Source organism: Lampetra planeri, chromosome 2 (genome assembly GCF_965212315.1).
Source record: "Lampetra planeri chromosome 2, kcLamPlan1.2.h2, whole genome shotgun sequence".
NCBI classification, from domain to species: Eukaryota; Metazoa; Chordata; class Hyperoartia; order Petromyzontiformes; family Petromyzontidae; genus Lampetra; species Lampetra planeri.
Window position 1 is genome coordinate 8,695,014 of NC_136108.1, and position 23,229 is coordinate 8,718,242.

The 23,229-nt window shown below is 48.9% G+C and overlaps 1 protein-coding gene across 4 annotated transcripts; it reads right to left on the reverse strand.

Moving 5' to 3' along the window:
• Positions 1-6,323: 6,323 nt before the first annotated feature.
• OS9 (OS9 endoplasmic reticulum lectin) lies at positions 6,324-22,485 on the reverse strand. 4 transcript variants are annotated; one of them, XM_078605705.1, is made up of 15 exons: positions 21,966-22,484; positions 19,587-19,772; positions 18,558-18,621; positions 18,201-18,277; positions 16,993-17,091; positions 16,335-16,539; positions 15,571-15,765; positions 14,003-14,088; positions 13,078-13,153; positions 12,301-12,392; positions 11,713-12,090; positions 10,266-10,512; positions 9,831-10,007; positions 8,299-8,417; positions 6,324-7,690 (listed from the first exon to the last, which is right to left on the reverse strand). In XM_078605705.1, the coding sequence occupies exons 1-15, from the start codon at positions 22,140-22,142 to the stop codon at positions 7,541-7,543; spliced, it is 2,328 nt and encodes a 775-aa protein (XP_078461831.1). In that variant the 5' UTR covers positions 22,143-22,484; the 3' UTR covers positions 6,324-7,540. The 4 variants fall into 4 exon arrangements, with proteins under 4 accessions (XP_078461831.1, XP_078461841.1, XP_078461823.1 ...); XM_078605715.1 differs by having other exon boundaries at positions 11,833-12,090; positions 18,195-18,277; XM_078605697.1 differs by having other exon boundaries at positions 18,195-18,277.
• Positions 22,486-23,229: the final 744 nt, after the last annotated feature.

Below are 23,229 nucleotides of genomic sequence, written 5' to 3' on the forward strand. Positions count from 1 at the left end.
AACGACCGAAAGATTTGCACGGTCGTAAGCGCGCAAGCAAGCAAGCGCGCAAGTGAACTTAATATAAAGGATTTAAAAATATGAGGTCCCCAAAATCCACGCCGAAGAGGTTTGATTTGGTTTCACTCATTTGGGTAGAGTCCGGTTCCTCTTGGCTCTCACGTGTCGCGCTAAATACTTGCACATTGCACGATCCTCGGCATCCGTGAACCGAGTAATTCGCCTCCCGTTGAGTGTGACGCCAAAACCCGATAGGAAGCAGGCGAAGCTCGCGACCGGTTCCGAGTAATAGTATCAAGATACCCATACATTGAGTCGTTGCCTTTACAACCTGGTCGTATCTTACCATCACCCCCCCGATAACCCCATCACTCTCCCCCACCAATACCCCCATCACCTACCTGACATCCCCATCACCCCCCCCCCCCACCGATACCCCCATCACCCCCATCACCCTCCCCCCCCCGACACCCCCATCACCCCCAACACCCCCATCACCCTCCACCCCCCTCATACCCCCATCACCCCCATCACCCTCCACCCCCCCCCCGATACCCCCATCACCCCCCTCTCCAACTGATACCCCCATCATCCCCAAAACACCACATCACCCTCCACCCCCCTCATACCCCCATCACCTCTATCACCCTCCACCCCCCCGATATCCCCATCACCCCTCTCTCCCACTGATACCCCCATAACCCTCCCCCACCGATACCCCCATCATCCTCCACCAGATGATTCGACGAATCGTCCCGATTCCACTGAGAAACGTGTATTTTCGAACCCTTTGTTACCGCGTCCTTTGCATTGTTTGTCGGGTGAGTGTCTGTCTCGTGTTGGCAACTGAGTCCGCTCCGTGAGCCCACGTGTGACATTGGCGCAGCATTCGCGTGTAATCCGAATGATTAGACAAACGAGTGATTCGTCGTATGGGAGAGCCTGGTTTCCTTGCTGCGGGCATGAGGAATCCCCCAGTTTATATGGACGCCCTCTCATCTGTCCGAATAAACACTCACACTTCATGAACAGACTCGTGTTAATACTCTCACGAGTCGCACATGTCTGAATAGACGCCTTTATGAACGCTTTCATCTGTGTGAATATATTGTTTCTAAATAGAAACTCAACCTATTACGAAACTGACTCGCTCACCTTTCACCTGTCTGAACATACCCTCGCCTATCTGAAGAAAAACTCACCTGCCCGAACAGACTTTAACCTATTCTTTGGGTCTTTCGGTAAAGTCACGGAGATAGGTTCAAAGCAACACAAGCGTTCGTCAACCTGATCATCCTGATGACGAACGCTTATGATGCGATCGAAACGTCGTAGTTTTTTGGATTTTTTTGTTATTTTCTTTGAACCTATCTACGTGACTTTGCCGATAGACCCAAAGAATATGAAGTCCTGCAGTCACGAAAGCTTTAAGTCAAGAAGTCGACCCGGGTTCGATTTGCGCTCGCTGCCAACACCGGTGACGATTATCTGAACCGGTTCTGGGCCTCCCCTAGGTCGACCCAGCCTCTAATGAGTACCCTGTGCGATGTGTAAAACATCGCCACTGGGGAAACAAAGTCGGCCAGGCGCGGTGTTGGCCACCCACCCCCTCGTGTGCCGTGCCGGCCTTGATAGGTGCTCGCTAACAGCACTTGCCCCGACAGTCTGTCAAGGCTACACGGGGGATCTTTATCTTTTGTGAATGCTGGACACGCAGAGTCTGGGCCAAGCAGGGCTCCCCCCCCCCCCAGCGAACCACGCGCGCGCGTTACTCGTGGCGACGCAGGAGACGCGCGTGAAGTCCACGCTGCTGCGCTGATGCGGAACGCGTTCGGAGTGGGGGGTGGGAGTCGAGTGGAGGAGCCCCCCCCCCCCCCCGTCCGGTCCTGGGCCACGACGCTTCTCCATGAAGTCCACGGGCCCGGATCGGATATTCTCACTTTGCCCGGCACACCACCTAACGAGGCATCGCTTTCCGCGGTTCCGAATTTATTGATGTGGCCGATAAAAGCGAATTATAAGAGACAACCCTTTGGCATGAGTGGGATATCAAGTAATTCACTGGTATTCGCTGGATAAAGAAATAACACCGGCACAAGTAATGTTTTTAAACCTTAAGTGATACCAAGTTTTGCTCTGGCCCATGGGCTATTTTACAGGAGCGGTCAGCATACGAGCTGGGTTTAATTTACCACCGCAGATATCATTAATATCTCACTCTAAACCAGGAACTTTCTGAGGTCGACTCAGCCTTCAATGAGTATATAGCAGAGGTGGGACAAAGTCATTGTTATGCAAGTCCAAGTCGAGTCGCAAGTCATCAAATTCATGACTCGAGTCTGACTCGAGTCCAAGTCACATGACTCGAGTCCACATCTCATAGGTGGGACAAAGTCATTGTTATGCAAGTCCAAGTCGAGTCGCAAGTCATCAAATTCATGACTCGAGTCTGACTCGAGTCCAAGTCACATGACTCGAGTCCACATCTCATAGGTGGGACAAAGTCATTGTTATGCAAGTCCAAGTCGAGTCGCAAGTCATCAAATTCATGACTCGAGTCTGACTCGAGTCCAAGTCACATGACTCGAGTCCACACCTCTGGACTATATAGTACAGTATGTTGTAAGAAATCAGTACTGGGGAGACAAAGGCGGCCGAGCGTGGTACTGGATACACCACTGCGCCTTGTGCCGGACTTAATAGGTGCTCGCTAACAGCACTCGAAAAGAGTGAGCTTGGCGATCTTCACAGACTTCACCCCGATTCTGATGACGCGAGGCTATTCCGAGTCGCGCACACACCACGTGTTGCCCTGGGTCGTGTTACCGCAGACCACACGCACAGAAACACCCCACGACACTCACTCACACACTCCACCACTCACTCACGCACTCCACCACTCACTCACGCACTCCACCACTCACTCACACACTCCACCACTCACTCACTCACACACTCCACCACTCACTCACACACTCCACCACTCACTCACGCACTCCACCACTCACTCACACACTCCATCACTCACTCACACACTCCACCACTCACTCACACACTCCACCACTCACTCACACACTCCACCACTCACTCACGCACTCCACCACTCACTCACACACTCCACCACTCACTCACACACTCCACCACTCACTCACGCACTCCACCACTCACTCACGCACTCCACCACTCACTCACGCACTCCACCACTCACTCACGCACTCCACCACTCACTCACGCACTCCACCACTCACTCACGCACTCCACCACTCACTCACACACTCCACTACTCACTCACACACTCCACCACTCACTCACACACTCCACCACTCACACACTCACTCACACACTCACTCACACACTCCACCACTCACTCACGCACTCCACCACTCACTCACGCACTCCACCACTCACTCACACACTCCACCACTCACTCACACACTCCACCACTCACTCACACACTCCACCACTCACTCACACACTCCACCACTCACTCACACACTCCACCACTCACTCACGCACTCCACCACTCACTCACACACTCCACCACTCACTCACACACTCCACCACTCACTCACACACTCCACCACTCACTCACACACTCCACCACTCACTCACACACTCCACCACTCACTCACACACTCCACCACTCACTCACACACTCCACCACTCACTCACACACTCCACCACTCACTCACACACTCCACCACTCACTCACGCACTCCACCACTCACTCACGCACTCCACCACTCACTCACGCACTCCACCACTCACTCACGCACTCCACCACTCACTCACGCACTCCACCACTCACTCACACACTCCACCACTCACTCACACACTCCACCACTCACTCACACACTCCACCACTCACACACTCACTCACACACTCACTCACACACTCCACCACTCACTCACACACTCCACCACTCACTCACTCACTCACGCATCCAACCACTCACACACTCCACCACTCACTCACACACTCCACCACTCACTCACACACTCCACCACTCACTCACACACTCCACCACTCACTCACTCACGCATCCAACCACTCACACACTCCACCACTCACTCACACACTCCACCACTCACTCACACACTCCACCACTCACTCACGCACTCCACCACTCACTCACGCACTCCACCACTCACTCACGCACTCCACCACTCACTCACACACTCCATCACTCACTCACTCACTCACGCACTCACTCACTCACTCACGCATCCAACCACTCACACACTCACACTACTCACTCACGCATCCAACCACTCACACACTCACACTACTCACGCATCCAACCACTCGCCCACACTCCACCACTCACTCACGCTTCCAACCACTCACACTACTCACTCACGCATCCAACCACTCACACACTCACACTACTCACTCACGCATCCAACCACTCGCCCACACTCCACCACTCACTCACGCTTCCAACCACTCACACTACTCACTCACGCATCCAACCATTCACACACTCACACTACTCACTCACGCATCCAACCACTCGCCCACACTCCACCACTCACTCACGCTTCCAACCACTCACACTACTCACTCACGCATCCAACCATTCGCCCACCCTCCACCACTCACTCACGCATCCAACCACTCACACACACTTCACCACTCACTCACACTCCACCACGCACTCACTCACGCATCCAACCACTCGCCCATACTCCACCACTCGCCCACACTCCACCACTCGCCCACACTCCACCACTCACTCACACACCCCACCACTCACTCACACACCCCACCACTCACTCACGCATCCAACCACTCACACACGAAACCGCTTGCTCACTCAATGACAACCCCATTCACTAAGAAACCAAAACCACGCACACACCCAACTATTTGACAGACCCAAGCACTCACATCCACCCAAGCACTCACCCTCGCACCCAAACACAATCACGTATGGAATCACTCACATTCACTCATGAGCATGTGCACTCACTCTCACACCCTACTCTGCAGATGACCCATTCACACACACTCACACACAAAGATCCTCCGTATAGACTTAACACACTTTTGGGGCAAGTGCTGTAAGCGAGCACCTTAGAAGGCCGGTACGGCACACGATGGGGTGGGTGGCCAACACCACACCCGGCCGCCTTTGTCTCCCCAGTGGCGTTGTTTACACAGCGCACCAGGTACTCATTTGAGGCTGAGTCGACCTAGGGGAGGCCCGGGACCGATTCAGATAATTGTCACTGGTGTTGGCCGTGAGTGGGAATCGAACTCGGGTCGCCGGGTTCGTAGCGCAGCGCGCTAACCGCTACATTACCACTAACACCCACACACATTTAAGAACATTTAAACACAGCTAAAAGCCACGCTCACCAACATATTTCTAGATACATATTCTGGGACATAATCCGAACCTATCGGAAACCGATGCCGAGTGGGTAAATGTAAAAATGGCGACGCTGCAGGCTATCCTCCGAGTATCATCGCTAAATGCAGAAATGATGCAAAGGGTAGGTGCAGTGTCAGGCTTCCGTATAGCGCCAACTTGAATGGGAACCGTAGACCTGACAAACGAGGTATCTTGCGCATGTGCCCATCATAGTGGGAACGTCACGAGTGACCACATCGCCACAATTAAGTTTGAAACGTGTCCTTAAAATATCCTCAACTTAAAAGCAGTCTTCATCACTTTCATTGCCTTCGACCAAATCGATCTGAATGCGTCAAATCTTAGTCACGTCCCAAAAGCTTCGCTGAATTGAGCCTGGTTCGGACTTTAGGTCTCCAGACGTTGTAGACTTGGGCTGCGAAGTAACCAGAGGTACACTGGCAGATGGAAACTTGAGCTTTTAGCGTCACCACATTGTATGCGTGGTTTTCCTTCGCATTCTCTGGTTTCCTCTCATTTTAAGCCAAACGAGAATTTTTGGAATTTACCAAACATCCCAATGTGGACTCTTGTGAGGCTTTCCTGGGTAACTGTATTATCAATTACGTTGATGTGCGATTACTGGATGTAAATTTATGCGCGGCAAAATCCTTTATCCGGCAGGATTGGTACTGTGGTGAAAACACGACCTCTCAATTGCAAGGGAGCGAGATTCAAATCTCGATCGAGGGCCAGCTCGGTAGATCATCCTCTTCTGGAGTCCTCCAAATAAGTACAGCTCTGTGAGAAGTCAACAGTGGTTGTTTTATGGAGCCATGGAAATGTGCAATTTCCACCACTTGTCAAAGCTGCCCAAAGAGCACACCTCAATGACGGATTGAATGGGAAGACACTTTTACTTGGCTTGAGAAATAAAATAAAAACCACTTTAATGACCGCTAGGAAAACCTTGTAAAGTGAACATTTATTTGAGAACAGCGGTATGGGCTAAAATAAATATTACTTTGCAAACGGGACACACAATTGGCCATGGCTGAAGTGCAAACGGTGAGGCGAATACGTCGTGCCAGTGACTGGTTGAACATCTCTCTCGGATCAATCAGAGGACAACTTACCAACAGCATCCGCCCAATTCCCACATCCTCCCAGCGCCACCCCCCCCCCCGCCAAAAAAAAAATGTGCGCACACAACCGAAGCACGCTCTGCCCAACCGCGACGTGCACAGATTTATAAAAAGTCACAAGTGCTCCCGCTATCTCGGGGGGGGGGGGGGGGGGGGGGTGTGAGAGGGGGTGGGGGGTGCTTGCGTCCGTCACTGGGAATGGTGGTGGGCACTTCGGCCAACATGAAGGTGCAGAATGGGAAACGCTGCTCTTCCATCCCCAGTGCCTGCTCTGTCGGTGGCCACCCCAATGTCAAGACACTGGAAGCAATGAGTGAGTCTCGTATTTACATTTATCGTAGCCTTTGTCACCGTTGCAGCTAATTTCTCATGAAGAACTTTTGATGGTTATCGATGGGCGTTAGGCAGCGCTGCATTGCAGCTTGTGTCGTCGAAATGCGCCAACTTTCTTGTCGTCTCCGGCGGAAGTGCTTCGAGGGGGGGCCGTGCGCGGATGAAGGGGATGAAGATTTGGGCTTCGTTTTTGCCGTAGCTCTCTCGGGAAGAAACTCAGTCCAGGTTGATCTTCTGAGTTAACATTTCTTTGACGCGTAACTCGATCGTTTTAAATAAAAGTTGGCTCTCAAAGTCCACAGTAATTGCTCTGCTCCTCCCAGTGATGAAGAAACCCTGCCAGCCACTTTTACAAATCCTGAGTGATTCATCACAGCTCAAAAACATAGTAACCCCAACCACTGTGTGCCCCAATTAGACATGTTTCCTGGACACGCGCACACACAAACGTGTTCCATCAGCTAACCCAGCCACCACCCCCCACTTCACATTTTGCTCCACCGAGAAGCGTCGGCGAAAAAAGAAAATCACGGATTCGCTGCATCTCGTCCTTCACAGTTCAGGGTTGGTGGCAAGGTTGGGGGGTTTGCAGGAGGCTGGTGGGCCTGGGGTGGCAAGCGGGCAGGAAGGCTGCCAGGCTTGGCGGACTAACAGACAAATGGACGGTCGACTCCCACGGGTGGCGCGTGCCGCCTGTGGCACCGGCTATGCGTCGTCTCCGTCTGCCAGCACGGGCTGCCCCTGTGTGCCGTCGTCCTCTCCGGACGCGCTGTCGCCCCCCAGCACGAAGCGGTAGTTGTCTTCTAGCTGCTGCTGCCGTTGCTGCTCTCGGTACATCTCATCGCTGTCGCCCGTCTGACGCGCACACACGCGCCGGGACACACACACACGTCATCATCATTGCACGCAAGAATATATGGATGCGCGCACACATGCGCACACGTTACACATGCAAACGTGGGCACGTGTATGCACACGAGTACTCAACTAATAAATCCGCTGTGTAGTCATCACAGACTGTTGGGAAAAGTGCTGTTGGCGAATGGCAAGGCCATTTTGGTGCGCGGAAGAGTGGTGTGGCCAGCCCCACAACCAGTTGCCTTCGTCTCCGCAGTGCTGATGTCGAAACAGGAAAACGGATATTCAGGACTGGTACAGATACCACTGATGTTAACCATGGCAGAGAATCAAGCTCAGGTGGCCGGCTTCGAAGTGCAGTGCGTGAACCAGTGTGTGACTGCTCCCACCCTCCACCAATAGAAAATCTCTTTTAAAAAATCTGGGTGACAGTCATGTCCACCATGAGACAGTACTTTTTGTACTCACCTTGAATTTTAAATCAAATGCTTTGAAACAATTCAGTAGAACCAATCTTGAAGACCTACTCATGTATTCCTCATGAAACGTAACACAGCAGTCGGGGGGGACAGACGAGGAAGGGGTTTGGAGGGTTGAGCTCTGACCAGGAATCCGAGCAGCATGTCTCTGAAAGAGCGCGTGTCCTCGTCAGACAGCCACGCGCCATCGTCATCGTCATCCCCGCCCAGCGCTCCCGAAGACACCACCTTCACGTCGATCTTCCCTGCAGAACACAAAGACGAAGATTTCCCCGTGTAGCCTCAATAGACTGTTGGGGCAAGTGCTGTTAGCGAGCACCTATGAAGGTCGGCATGACACAAGAGGAGGTAGGTGACCAGCATTGTGCCTGGCCACCCTCGTCGTGCTAGTGGCAATATTTACACACTGCACCAGGTATTCATTTGAGGCCGAGTCAATCTAGGCTAGGCTCAGGAACAGCTTAGATAATCATCACTGGTGTTGGCCACGAGTGGAAAGCGAAATCGGGTCGCCAGGTTCGTAGTGCACTAAGCGTACAGTGACACTACCGCTGTCCTGTAGCACAACACCCCAGGACAAATCAATGGCCATCACTTGCCAAGTATACGACGTAACGATTCTCCTGTCGGATGGTTTTGCAGTGGTGCTCAATAGGCCTCGTATGTATGTTGAACTTCTTTCGCACCGTACGTAGCCAACAGTGCTCATCGAAGGTGTGGGGACGGAACAAATGAAACACAGATCTAAAATATCTATATAAAATAAATTAGTTTTCAATCTAGATTTAAAAGTGCCTCCGATGTCTTTTTGGGTTGTACTGCACGTTCTTCGAGATGAGCACGCACATCAATGTGCTGTACAACCAGACAAGCTGGCAGGGATTAATGTAACGATTACCACCTTCACAACTTGACTCGTCACGCAATGCAAGATGACATTTTTCTCTGACACAGCTCTTCTGGCACAGCAATTGGTGTAAATCCAAATAATGTCAAGTTGGTTTAACACGTAGGCTTTCGTGACCAATATTATTCATAATATACCTTTTTGGGTTAGATCGCGTTATTTATAAATGTGCCAATAAACCTCTGAGCTGTCAATTTTGAATATGCCCATATCACATCCCAATATGCCCTGCGTATTCATATCCACGTATAACCATTCCTGATGGCCTTGTGTTCCTATATCTCCACGTCCCTGGATTCCCACTCCCCCATGTCCCCAGAGGCCCCTTGCTGATGTGGCCCCATGTCTCTGTATGAGCATGCCCCACATGGCCCTGTGTCACCGTATCGCGGTCGCTGTATTCCCACCCTCAATGCCCCCGTGTCTCCTTGTGGTGAAATGTCAACTGCCTCGCCTGGTATACAGGAAATCGTGGGTTCGATCCCAACCCTGACGTCTGTATATTTGGAGTTCGCGTGTCTCTCTCCCCGTGATCGTGTGGATTTTTCTCCGGGTCCTCCGGTTTTTCCCTCCACATTTAGAAAACATATACGCTTAAAGAGTATTTGGCTGCTATACATTTGCACACGATAAGCCACTTCGTTGGACTATCATTTGTGGCCAGGTTACTTCTGAAAAAGAGCTATATAACTCAGAAAAGCCTTACCCAGGGTAAAATAAAAGAGTCAAGTGTAGCTTAAAAATGCCCCACCCTCAGCACGCATCCCGGCCTTCTCCAGCTGCTCCTTGACGACGTTCTCGATCTTGCGGACCTGGTCCCCCGAGTGTCCGCCCGCTCTGGTGGCCGACTCCCCGCCTTGGGCCGAGCCCGCAGATCTCAGCCGGCGCACGCGCACACGCACGCGGCCCACGTCCATCAGCTCCTCGTCTAGACGCGCAGCACAACGCGGGACACGCAGAGTTCCATGTGTTCGTCGTTGCCGCCTCGTTCGCTACCATCAAGCTCAAGGAAACACTTGCCTCAAGTATTGACGTAAAAACAACTCTTACACATACAACCGACGCACGCACGCACGCATCGCGCGCTTTAAAGAACCCATTTTAATCAACGGACCGTTATGCGCCTAGCAGTCGCGACTGTTGGCGCCAGAGCCGAAGACGGCGGTAAAGAGCTCGGCCCGCTCACCACCGTCCTTCTTTGCCGGATTAGCGGCGGTGCTGGCGGGGGTGGCCGACACGGTGTCGGCAGCGGCACCCACGTGCTGCGTCCCGCCGGAATGCCGCCTTTCCCGTGCGCCGTCCTGGCCGGTCCCGGAGTCCCCTGTGCCGTCCAACTTCTCCATTAGTCGGTTAAGCGTGCCCGCTAAGCTCTTGGTGGCTTCCTCCTTGTCAAACTCACCCTTCAGGCCCTCCGCCTCGAGCTCTGCTTCCGCCTGCCGGTAGGCAGAATCAACAGATGATGTATGTACATGTATATTGAACTTCTTTCACACCATACGTAGACACTCGTGCTAATCAGGTGCGGAAAGTGTAAGAGATTCATCTTCTTGGTTCTTTCGGTAAAAGTCACGTAGAATGGAAATAATAAAATCATAAAAATAAACCAATAAAATAATTCTCACGACGTTTCGGCCACAACGGGTCTGTTCTCCACCTGAGGACGGCTGCTTGCGTTGTGGCCGAAACGTCGTGAGAATTATTTTATTAAGTTTTATTATTATCATTTAATTATTTCCATTCTACGTGACTTTACCGAAAGAAACAAGAAGATGAATCCCTGCAGTCACGAAAGCTTTAAATCGAAAAAAAGTGTAAGAGATATTATTTTTTGCCCATGTAGAAATTGCATCCCACAATCAGAATATTGCTTCATTATTATTATTATTATAAGGTCACACCAGGTGGGTGCGACCTCTCTTGGGTGGATGCCATCTCTGCTGGCATGCGAACGCTGTGCCATTGCATGGGGTCACGTGCCGCTAAACAATAAGGTCATGCAGATGGGGATTTTTGTTAACCAATCAATACGTCCGGATTAATCACGTGATGTTCTTGAAATAATAAGGGATATAAAATGAGTAAGGGTATTCTGAAAATTACAAGCACCTCGGATTAGCATGGTTTGCTATGCACTGTGCGAAAGAAGTTCAACATCCATTAATAAAACACACGTGCACACGTGGTAGGTATATGACATAAACATGTCATGACAACCCATGAAACACACACACTGAGCGACAAGATGAAGACAAACATTCCCTGTGTAGCCTAAACAAACTGTTGGGGCAAGTGCTGTTAGCAAGCACCAATGAAGACGGTACGGTTCACAAGGGGGTGTGTGGCCTGCACCATGCCCGACCACCTTTGTCTCCCCAGTGGCGATGCTTACACACTACACAAGGTACTCATTTGAGGCTGAGTGGACCAAGGGGAGGCCCAGGACCATTTCAGATATTCGTCACTAGTGTTAGCCGTGAGCGGGAATTGAACTCGGGTTTCCGGGTTCGTAGAGCAGCGCGTTAACCACAGCACACGCACAAAAACTCCGAGTTACACATATGAAAAGCACAAACTAAATGTCATGTCGTAGCTCACACAGTGAGGAATAAATAAGCTCTATCATGCATCTTCACCTCCTCCAAGATGGAGTCAAACTCCCCCTCTATGTTCTGCTGCAGTTGCTGCTTGACATTCTGGATATCAGAGGAGTGAAGGTTCATGCCCCGCAGCTCCTGCACAAACTCCCGTAGCACCTCAACATCATCGTCATCCTCCTCTTCTTCCTCCACCTCCTCCTCCTCCTCCTCGCCTCTCTCCTCCTCTGAGCCCTTGGCCTCCGTCTTGCCGTCTCGGCTCGGTGTGCTTGGAATGTCGTTCTCAGCCACATTGTCACTGCCTGTGTCACGGGCAGAGTTTTCTGTAAATCCTTCTCTGCTAACATCCATCTTGTCGTCGCTGCTGCTGCTGCTGGGGGCAGCGGGTTTGCTCTCTCGGTCTCCTTTTGCTGCTTTCTAAACATGTGGCAGAAAAATAAAAATTGCTAAATGCAACAATTATACAAGACAATTACTCAACTGTACAAAATGTCAGGGCCATGGTTTGGATTTCAAGCTTTGGCAAAATGTTTTTTTAATCATCACGGGAACATTCCAGCCATGATATCTAGACTTAAAAAACGACAAATCAGTGAGAATGACAATCCGACTGACAGCGTAAACAACCTTCTTTTTCTTCTCTTGCATTTCCTCCAAGAACTTCATCAGATCCCCTTGATTCCTGATGATTTTAAACTGCATTTGTTGGTCAGCATCGCCTGTCGGGAAGAAAACGTCGTGCAAATATAAGCGATCAAAAACCAAGACAACACCAAGTCCATTCCGTCATCAACTACTTTAAAACAAACCACACACTCGGTAATAGGCGATGACATCGCATGTCAATGTCGCACGGCGTGTGCGTGTGCTCAGGATCTGCTGTCTTTCTCTTCGCTGGGATGTGATAACATTATATGTAGGAAGCGTCTAATAAGAGAGGGAGTAGGATGTTGAACAGCTACTACTGTTTTGGGAGTCTGTCTCCCTCTCCCGGCGTGCGTGTGCGTGCGCGTGCTCGCGCAAGACAAAACGGGTGTTTAAACCACGCATCTCCAGCCTCTACACCACCCACCCCTGTTACTATTGCTGCACGGACTCAGCCGTTAACCACGACCTGAATCCCGTGCCACGACCCTTCTCATGCCACTCCAATGTTCAACTTTCACCATTGTATCTGTTCGATAATTTTGCAAGCGGTCGATTTAAAGATAAAAGCCAAAAATGCAAGTAGCTTGTTATTTCGCAGATATGTATGCCGGCTGTGTCTGAGCTGTTCCGACATTTGTTAAGCTTTATTAATGAAAAGAATACTTTAAAGGGAGGCAAAGCCTAGGTGTGCAGCTACACGAGATGTCTGGCTGTTTTGGTTATGTCTCCTGTGAGCCCATCCTCCCGTTACCACACCTGGCTGTTCCAGGACATCTTCTCCAAACGTCCTCTTGAGGGCATCCTGCACAGACCGCAGGGTCACTATCTCCACCTGGTGAGTGGGGGGCAAATGGAGAAGCAAAGCCAGGAGCACAATGAGACAGGGGAACAGTGAGAATATGGAGAAACATAGAAAGGGGACGGAGAGTCAGGTAGAATGGGAAACAGGGTAGGAAAAGACTGCACTGAATCACCATTCATGCATTTTTTTTCTCACACGCACTGTGTTACGTGGGCAGGCCGTGCCGTAACCCTGAGCATTAGTCAAGGATTCAACAAAGTACTTCACTACGGGAGGTGGTCGTTAACATCCACACGTGAAATGTTAGCACACCTGGCTGCAATTTACTATGCTCAGTCTGTGTTGGCCGCTGAGGTCGTGACGGGTTTCTTTTTTTAATTCCTGTCGCTCCATGTCCCCCGTACCATTCCCATTCTGTTGTAATGTGCACTGATGCCGACTTTATTTAGGGCGATATTGGCATGGAGTTGATGATGAAAGTAGATATTTACACTTTTTAAAGATAGTTGAATCTACTGCCTCAGCAGTTTCTCAGCCACATCTTGTAAACACGTACATGGAACAAAACATCCCTGCATTATGGGACAGAATAAACCCTTGAAGAGACTCATACACAGGGGGAGTAGTGGTGCGGTGGTTAGTGCACTGCATTATAAACAGAGTTCAATTCCAAGCCACGTCCAACATCAGTGGCAAGTGATATCCGAACTGGTCCTAGACTTCTCCCCTTCACGAAACCGTACCGACCAGTCGGGTGAAGTACGGTTAAACAACCGCCATGACTAACGCAGCGTGGGGAGGCCCTCATCCAGCAGTGAATTGACAAATGTTAAAACGTGTTATTAGTATAAGCTTCCAAAAGCTGATGCCACAATCCACCTCCTGATGCGGAGAAGATCCATCCTTGAGGGCATTGGTCTCTCCCTTCGTCTGCTCTTCTTCTACGGCATCATGTTGGTCCCCGTCTGTAGGAGGCAACAGCGAAGAGGAGTAATATCACACATCATCGTGGCACCAATGGAATGCTCAAACGTAAAACGAAAAATCTTAATTTTGGAGCTTTCGTGACTGCAGGAATTACTCTTTGGTTCTTTCGGTAAAGTCACGTATAAAGAGAAAATAATAAATTAAATAATAGCATACTACGACGTTTCGATTGCAACACAAGCAATCATCATCAGGTATAAATGAAATAGCAACAAAAATCTAACCAGAAAACTATAGACAGACATATAAGCAGACAGATATCACCAAGATACATAGAGAGAGAGCAACACATAGGCACTCTCTCTCTATGTGCTATAGCTTTCCGATGTGTTTTCTCGTTGTACCGCGTATTGGTCTGCATGTTGTCTGACATTTCACTCCATTGCATAAAGAAGCACCCAGTATGTACAGCATCGCGCTGGACATAACATGAAATAACACGGTCTATAATTTGTAATCTCATCAGAGAGCTATACGACACAAAGATACGTATCGGTATGAAATATCAACTTTCATGATCATCGCTGTGCTACGCTTACAATGCACCAAGGAGGCAAAACAAACTAAACATTCGAGGACAGTGTTGGTAAAAGGTCACGATGACTTGAACACTGTTGATTTTGTTTTGTTTTTTTAACCTCGGCTTTGTGTACTTATCGTGTAATATTTAACAAATGCAGCTTTAATAATGCTTACTGCAGGAAAAATGCAAGCAGTGCGAGTCTGTACTTGGAATACCTCATTCATAAAAGTTTAAACCACCAGTCTTAAATAAGAAGTCCTTTTTACACGAGATAATGTAAGTTTTACATTATAAAATACAACTACTAAACCAAATTAACATGGGTTATAACTTGGCAATATTTAGCAAATTTTGTAATTTTAACCTAGTTTTACATGAACGTTTGGTCAAATTAGTTGCATTAATTCTTATGATTATTTCCCAGGAACCTATTTTACAAAAGTGACAGAAGCATCCACCCTGGTAAGTATTCAGGAAAATATCAGCTCAAAATTTCGTGAATGCTGTAAATGCTTTTTACTTTGCCACGAGTCTGATTCACAGTGGATTTCTCTTGGAAATATCATGTACATCTCAAGGCATATCGTAAATTCACTTTTGGATGATAGCCTTCCAATGCCATGCGTGTTGTGGGGGTTATTTAACCACGTAACTCCACACGAATCAGTGTGGGTTCATGAAAAATGATATCACAGATGTGGGAGCATAGAAACACAGTGGTGGGCAGCCCTCTGCTGCCCACAACATATACCCATCATAACATGGTGGTTGACCATCGAAGAACTATCCAGGCTCAATTCTATCAAACTTCCAAGAGCTGACGAGATCGCGCAAATTCCAGATTTGGCCATAGGCCCTGATTATATAAAGTCTGTGTGTAAATTACACAGTGAAGGCACAAGAAAGACACCAATGGGAAAGGGATGGGGTGTCTCACCTGCTCCTCCGGCATCTGCCTCTCCACCAGGTACCGCCGCCCCCTCCTCCACCTCCTGCTGGGGGCTCCCCCTGGAGTCGGAGAAAGTAGAGGCATCCTTCTCCTCCTCGTGGGCATTTTCCTCTTCCTGCCCCAACAAGTGGTCAAGCGAGCGAAGCTCTTGCGCCATGCGGTCCACTTTCTTCTGTGTGGCCGCTGTTCACCAAGGCACCGGCCAGAACGCAAATGCAAGAGAAGACGCATACAATATAATGCAAAATGAGCTCAAACTCAGTTGGAAACAACATAGGCGATTCCCAGAATTACTGCATATTTCGTAACACAGAGGTTTACGGCTCAATCGCTCAAAGTTACAAATATAGATTTTTAACGGTGAAGTGGCATTGCTGTTTGTACGCGGTTAATTTCAAGTGTAATTGCCACTGCTGGGCTAAGCTTAATATGAGGACAAATCACCTACATATGTGATAACTGTACATAATACCATGCAGACTACGATACCTCCTGTTTTCCTGCTCCTGGTGCTGAGACTAAAATAACACTTTTTAACGTTATACTTCCTACTCATTTTCTCAAATAGTTTACACTTTTTCTTAAGTTAAATTATCACCACGTGCTCACGACAATATGTGAGTGAATGAAAAGGTGAGTGATCTTGTGAGTGATGGAGTAAGCGATCGTGCGAGTGTTGCGAGCAAGTGAGTGAGCAAATCAGTGACTGAGTTAATAAGCGAGCGAGTGATTAAGTGAGCACGGAAACTCACAGACGCGCGTGCGAAAATATTCTTCATACTCCTTGGGGGTGAGGCTGGGCTGGCAGCGGATGAGCTGGGGGTTGGTTCTCGTGGGGATGCGCATGTCCGGGTGGGCACACAGCCGTACTGTGTGCACCGTCAGCACGTACATGCACGACTGCGGCTCGTCCACCCGCAACAGGTAGTCGCCCGAGCCGCCCTCCTCGCACACAAACTGACGGCGGAGGGGTCGGCGGGAGAGCAACATTTATATAAGCGAAGCCGGGGAGAGGTGACCGGGTGTCACAGCATTCAGAGGACTCGGCCGACACGACTGAGAATCTGGATACGAATCTGGGTTTCAGCTATGTGCGATTAAATTGGTTGAGAACAGAAGTGTGGGCAGGGCTAGCTGTTGAGTGGACGTGGCAAATAAAAAGTAGGCTGGGCCGATGAACTAACCACATCTCCTGGTTGAGCCTCCCAGAAGTGCGGTACCTTTGTACAAATTAGTAAAATAAATATATTCTCTCGTCCTGAATTGTGACACCAAATCACAGCAATGCATACAAATTACAGGGCGGGGGGGGGGAATGAATCGTCACATGCCTATTGTTAATCTAACAGTGAACACAGATAGATAATTGGAGAAGTCGGTAACATAGGAGGGGGTTGTGGATCCCCTTACCCGGACTTCAGCCTCACGGTGGCGGCCGTTGAGGTCACACTGCGTGCCGTTACGGTACAGCTGGCTGTGATAGCGCTTGAGGCGGTGTCGCTTGCCAGCCTGCATGCCCACAAGCACACATGACACACACGACGCACACGACGCACACGCCGCACACGACATCGCACGACGCACACGACGCACACGACGCACACGACGCACACGACATCGCACGACGCACACGACGCACACGACGCACACGGCACACGACGCACACGACGCACACGACGCACACGACGCACACGACGCACACGACGCACACGGCGCACACGGCGCACACGACACACACGGCCCACACACGCAGCATACAACAAGAGATGGTAACAAACAGTAATAAACTAAGAAGCCTACGTTTTAAATACATTTATATATTGTCACCTAAAGTACTTTATTAAGTACATTTTAAATCTCATTTTATAATTTTTATAGGTGTGACAGCTTACTGTTAAACCGTGTAATTATTTGTTTACTTTACACAGATGTATATCCTCTTGCATTAAATGTAATGATATTGTCAATTATTTAACAATGCCAATCATTTAACCATGGAACGCCTCGGTGAGTAAGAAGACTAGTTCAGCAGTGTCCTCCATTGGGATGTTTGGCAACGCCATCAATCAGTGTGTGGTATGTGGGAGGGGACGGAGAACTCATTTGCATTTAGAATATTTGGCTGCCATACATTTCCACAAGATAAGCCACTTCATTGGGCTATTATTAGAGACCAGGTCGCTTTTGAAAAGGAGCTACATAGCTCAGTGGACCTAACCTGGTAAAATAAAAAGTTAGTTTAGTCAATCGGAGAAAATCCACGCATACCAGGGGATAACAGAACACTGGCATCTACAATTATTAATATGTAAAACGCACTAAACAAAAATATCTTGACTTTCGTGACTGCAGGAATTCATATTCTTTGGGTCTTTCGGTAAAGTCACGCAGATAGGTTCAAATGAATAAAAATGAAATAAACAACAAACTACGACGTTTCGATCACAACACAAGTGATCGTCATCAGGAGGAAACGTCGTAGTGTTTTGTTTATTTTATTTTCATTAATTTGAACCTATCTACGTGACTTTACCGAAAGACCCAAAGAATATAGACATATATGTCTTTGTGTGTGTACATAAGAATGTGTTAAGTGAAGCGAGTTAAGGTACCTTTACCTTTGCAGTCTCATTGCTCCAGTCAAATTCCGAATCGTAGAAGCCGAGGTGCATAATGTCACCCTTTATCTCTGACCCTAGGAAGAAGGGCACACACACACACCTTTAATGGGACGCAAAATTAAACTTCACCTCTTAAATAGTTGTATCAAATATCGTTGGTAAAACCTTACTGTAAACCAAATTACGACAACAGGAAGCATAATTCACATTTAACAAGATCTCATTATTGTATTTAAATTGAGCACTCGAAGGTAAAAAAACATATACCATATCGGTGACTGTAATGATAATAATGATTGACAATGATGATGCTGGTTATATTAATAATCCTCATTCATGGCACAAGCATTCTACCTTCCATGTGGTACTGTTTGATGTCCTTCCCATAACAAAATTCATACGTCCACCAATCCCTCGTCTAGTGTTGGAAATAAAGAGAAAACACACACACAAACGTTAGGTTTCACACCAACGTGATGAGATGTACAGTTGCACACCATATGCAAACACAAAGAGATCCCCTTATTTAGCACTCAACTCCCATGACAACTGGAAACTGCTATGGAATGCCTATTAGGACAGGCATGACAGACAAGGAGATGATGGTGCCATCACTATGCCCGAGTGTCTGTCTCCACAGTGTTGATGTTGAGCAAATACTAGACAACAGTAAAATGAGTACAATGTACAGTACTCATATTCTGAGGTTAATTTAATCAAGAGGAAATCTAAATTTGCACTGTGTGTGTGGTCAGGAATCGCATCCGGGCAGCAACAAAATATATCACAATACACAAACCACTCCAGTATATTCCTCACAAAGCACACAGTTCTGGACACTAACAACAGCCAACACCTCAGATAACAGAAAAATGACTTCCGTTCTGTTAGTGAGCACCTCTTAAGATCTGCACGGCATATATGGTTGTGGTATGCCCAGCACCTTACAGAGCCACCTTGGTCTTTTATTAACCTTGCCAGATACAGTTAGCTTAGCAGAGGAACATGATTGGATCTGGTATCACTGACATTAGCCACAGCTGGTAATAAAACGGAGGTCGGCAGGTTTGCGGTGCGGTGTGCTTGCTAACCACCCACACTACTCTTTTCTCCCTCGGCTATACACAACACCAAATGCAATTTGCCACAAAGTGGCGGTCACATTACTTACCAGGCTAGGTGCACTTTGAGGCCACATGCACTGTAGAAGGCAAACTGGCAGGAGGTGACGGGACAGACTCCTCGTAATGACTGTATGTATGTTGAACTTCTTTCGCACCATATGTAGCTAACCGTGCTAATCGGAGGTGCGGAGGTAGGTGCACCACTTGTACTCCCACTCTACACATTGTATAAGGATGCACACATGCACACGCATGGCACCTTGAGGAGGCACGGCACGTTGGCCATGGGCTTGAGCAGCTCGGGGATGGCGAGACCCTGGTAGAGCGAGCCATGCTCCCCACCAGAGCTGTCGCCGGTGGAGCGGAATACGGCCTGCGGCGGCAGCTGACACTCGTACTGCTGTCCGTACTTGGAGGAGACGAGCAGCGTCTCCGCGGGCCTCGACTGTAAGTACAGAAGACTTTTAAGCGTCAAGAGATCGAAGTGCAAAGGAGGAGTGTACCCTAGTTAATGGTGGCCTTGTGTGCTATAAAAAAGTGACATTGTGCTTCTCGGCTTCTAGGATTCTTTATTTGACACATGTGGTTGGTAGTATGTGCACACATGTAAAGTAAATTACATTATTCGATTTGTTTAATGTTTATTTTCCAATTGTGCTATCGCCATCGTGTCATAGGTCAAATCATAAATTTGGAGATCTTACAGAGTAGAACTCCCATGTTGCAGAAAATTATCTGCAGAACAGATTTGCCAAAGGACTTCTTCAAGAAAAACTATTCAAGTGGCATTTTTAGCCTTTACATAAAAGAAGGGGGAGCACTTTTCCATTAACATTGGTATGAGATAGTGGCACTGCAGTCAAACCACTATTTTTTGTTATTCTCAGAACTGTAATAACCCCAAATAGAATGCAAAGCAAACAAGATCCGTTGCTCTGTATTAATAATCACGAAATGTGTGGCGCTTACAATTATCCTAATTACTTTTAAGCGGATACTGGTAAGCATGAAAACGGATTATGGGAAAACAAAGTGTGCAGTTTGAGATCTGGTGTTTAAAAGAAATGATACGTGCTGTAAAAGCAATTACCCTATATATTGTTAGGATTAAACTTACAAAATACAACCCACATTCTTGCAGTAAAATTAGGTAGGGGCAGCAACATCAAGAACGCATGGATATCAACAGCGCTGTTGACTTGGTGAACAATTAAGCAGACTTGTACACCACTGACCATTTGGGGCAAACATTATGCAGTATACGCCATACAATTTTTAGATGTAATACATTACAGTCATTCCCAATCCAACAAATGACTGAGGCCTCCTACACCATGCTGGTAATTGTGATGTTAAAAAAAGAAATACTTCACCTATGCTGGTCAGTGCGGGGATTGGTTAAGTTGAAGGCAGTGGTGGTTCTGATATCACTTGCCACTGATGTTAGCCTTGGCCAGGAACCAAACTCGCGTTGGCAGATTCATGATCACAGCGCCCTAACCACTCACCCACTGTACGAGGCATTGTCCAAATTCAGTAATTTAACATGTGGCGGAGGAGGAGGGATGGGGGAAGTGTAAACGTTGAAGTAAAGCCTCCACCTGTCTGTTTGAAAACACAATACCCGAATAAGCAGCTGCACGTGTGAACAGCTGAGTAATCAATAGACACGCACAGGCGGAATGGCTCACACGGTAGCTCATCGTGAAGGTTGTTACATCAACACGTCCAATAACACTGTGCCACGTCAAGATAAAAACAAATAACAGACGGTGTGGTTTCACGTGACGTTTTCGATATGAATGGCAGTCTCTTAACGCTACCCACAGCGTAAACAGTTTAAATAATAAGTAGATACGGTATGAGGTTATGTGATGAACGGATATCAAATATCTTTTTAAAGTGACATCCATTATCCAGAGCAGTCCTTTTTTATCTAACCACAAGAGGGAAATGCATTTGGATATCCACGACTGGAGTCTAGCTTGGTATTCTTGGGATTCTTCATCAATGTCATGTTCTTAACCAAACGCCCAATGTGACAGTACGGAAATTTAAGTAATTTAGTTTGTAGAGTATCGTTGTAAAGGGTCTTTAAGTAGCTCCACGCCCAATGACTTTCATCAGAGTACTGTCCTGTAAGCGGACCTTCGTTCAGCCGTGTATTGCTGCATCGTAACACGTTAACATATGGCACCATAAAGGCGTAAGACTTTACATACCACGGCGTGTACATTATACAACAGTTTAAAAAAAGCAACAACAACAGCCAAACAAAAACGAGCATTTGCAATCCACAGCACTGTGTTGTTGTGAAAAGATACTCGCAAATGCCGTCCGCACATGTTCACCGGCCAACAACAACAACCCCAACTCCTTAACGCCCTTCAACTCAACAATACATTCGCGACATCAACACAAACACACCCGCAAATCGACACCGGCCACGCCTGACATACACAAACTTAAGTCAATTTAAACGTCGTCCCGAGGCTCTCCGTGATGTGAGCCCGGCCACCCCCCCTCCCCACCACCCAGCCTCCCTTTGCCGCCTCCCCTCGCTCCCAACCCGGCCGCCGCATCTATCCGAGCACGGTGAAGGCCTCGCAGGCCCGAGGGGGACGCTCCACCGTCTCACCTGCCCCTTGACGACAGGGTCCGCCAGGATTTCGATGCCATACTTCATCTCGTTGAGCTCGTCGATGTTGAGCACGCCGAGCGAGGCGAGGCACGGGTGCAGGGCGATGAAGATGAGGATGAGGAAGAAGACGAAGTTGGTGCAGGCGACCATGGCGAGCGGTGGGGACGCGGGCATGGCTCTCCGAGGGTAGATCTTAAGGGGGTCTCGGTGTGTCGGGGACCCCCCCCCAAGGCGACGGAGTTCACCGGCACGAGGAGCTGCGTACAGAGACGAGGGCACGGGGAGGAGCTGAACCCTCCCGGGTGTCAGCAGGCGACGGGGTCCACGTGGACCGACAATGTCAAGGTCCGTGGCTTCAGAGCGGAGTTGGGACCCGTCTGGGGTCTGCGGCCAGGGATGTCGGTGTCTGTGGTCTCGGGGTGCCGTGGTTGCTGTGCTCCGCTGTCCCTGTAAGCGACAGGGTCCCTTGCCTGGGTCCCTTGCCTGGGCTACGGGGCGGAGTCGCTGCCTGGTTGCCTCCCCCCCCCTCCTACCCCCCCCTCTCCCCACCCACCCCCTCCTTTCCCCACCCACCCCCTCCTTTCCCCCCTCACCCACTCCTTTCCCCCCTCACCCACTCCTTTCCCCCCCCTCACCCCCCTCCTCCTCCCCCTCACCCCCCTCCTCCCCCCCCTCCTCACCCCCCTCCTCACCCCCCTCCTCCTCCCCCTCTCCCCCCTCACCTCCTCACCCCCCTCCTCACCTCCCTCCTCACCCCCCTCCTCAACCCCCTCCTCACCCCCCTCCTCACTCTTCTTGCTCAAGTCCACCACGATTGGTGATCAACACTCGCCGCCTCTTGGCGACTGCCCACGGGTGTCGTCTCCGCCCAGTGTCTTCTAAGCCGCCACGGGGTGGGGAAGGTTTTTTTTGTGCCAAGGGCCATTTGGATATTTATATAACATCATGCCCGGGCCATACAAAATTATCAACTTAAAAATTTGCCTGTTGTTATATTTGGTCAAACGTTTCATTAACTCGCCCCTAATGTGATGGCTCGAACTGCTTCTCTTTGGGTGAGGCGTGTGATGTTAGCTGGTATTGATGATGTTGCTACTCCATTGGAACCTCATTTGCCAGTAGCAAAATATGATAATTGTTTTTTTCACCCTTTTATCTTGGCAACAAAACTGACACTTTTTTTTACAAAGAGTCATGTTTGCATTGACCACAATACCTGCAGTCGGAATGCTAACAAAAAACATAACTCTGATGATGTATG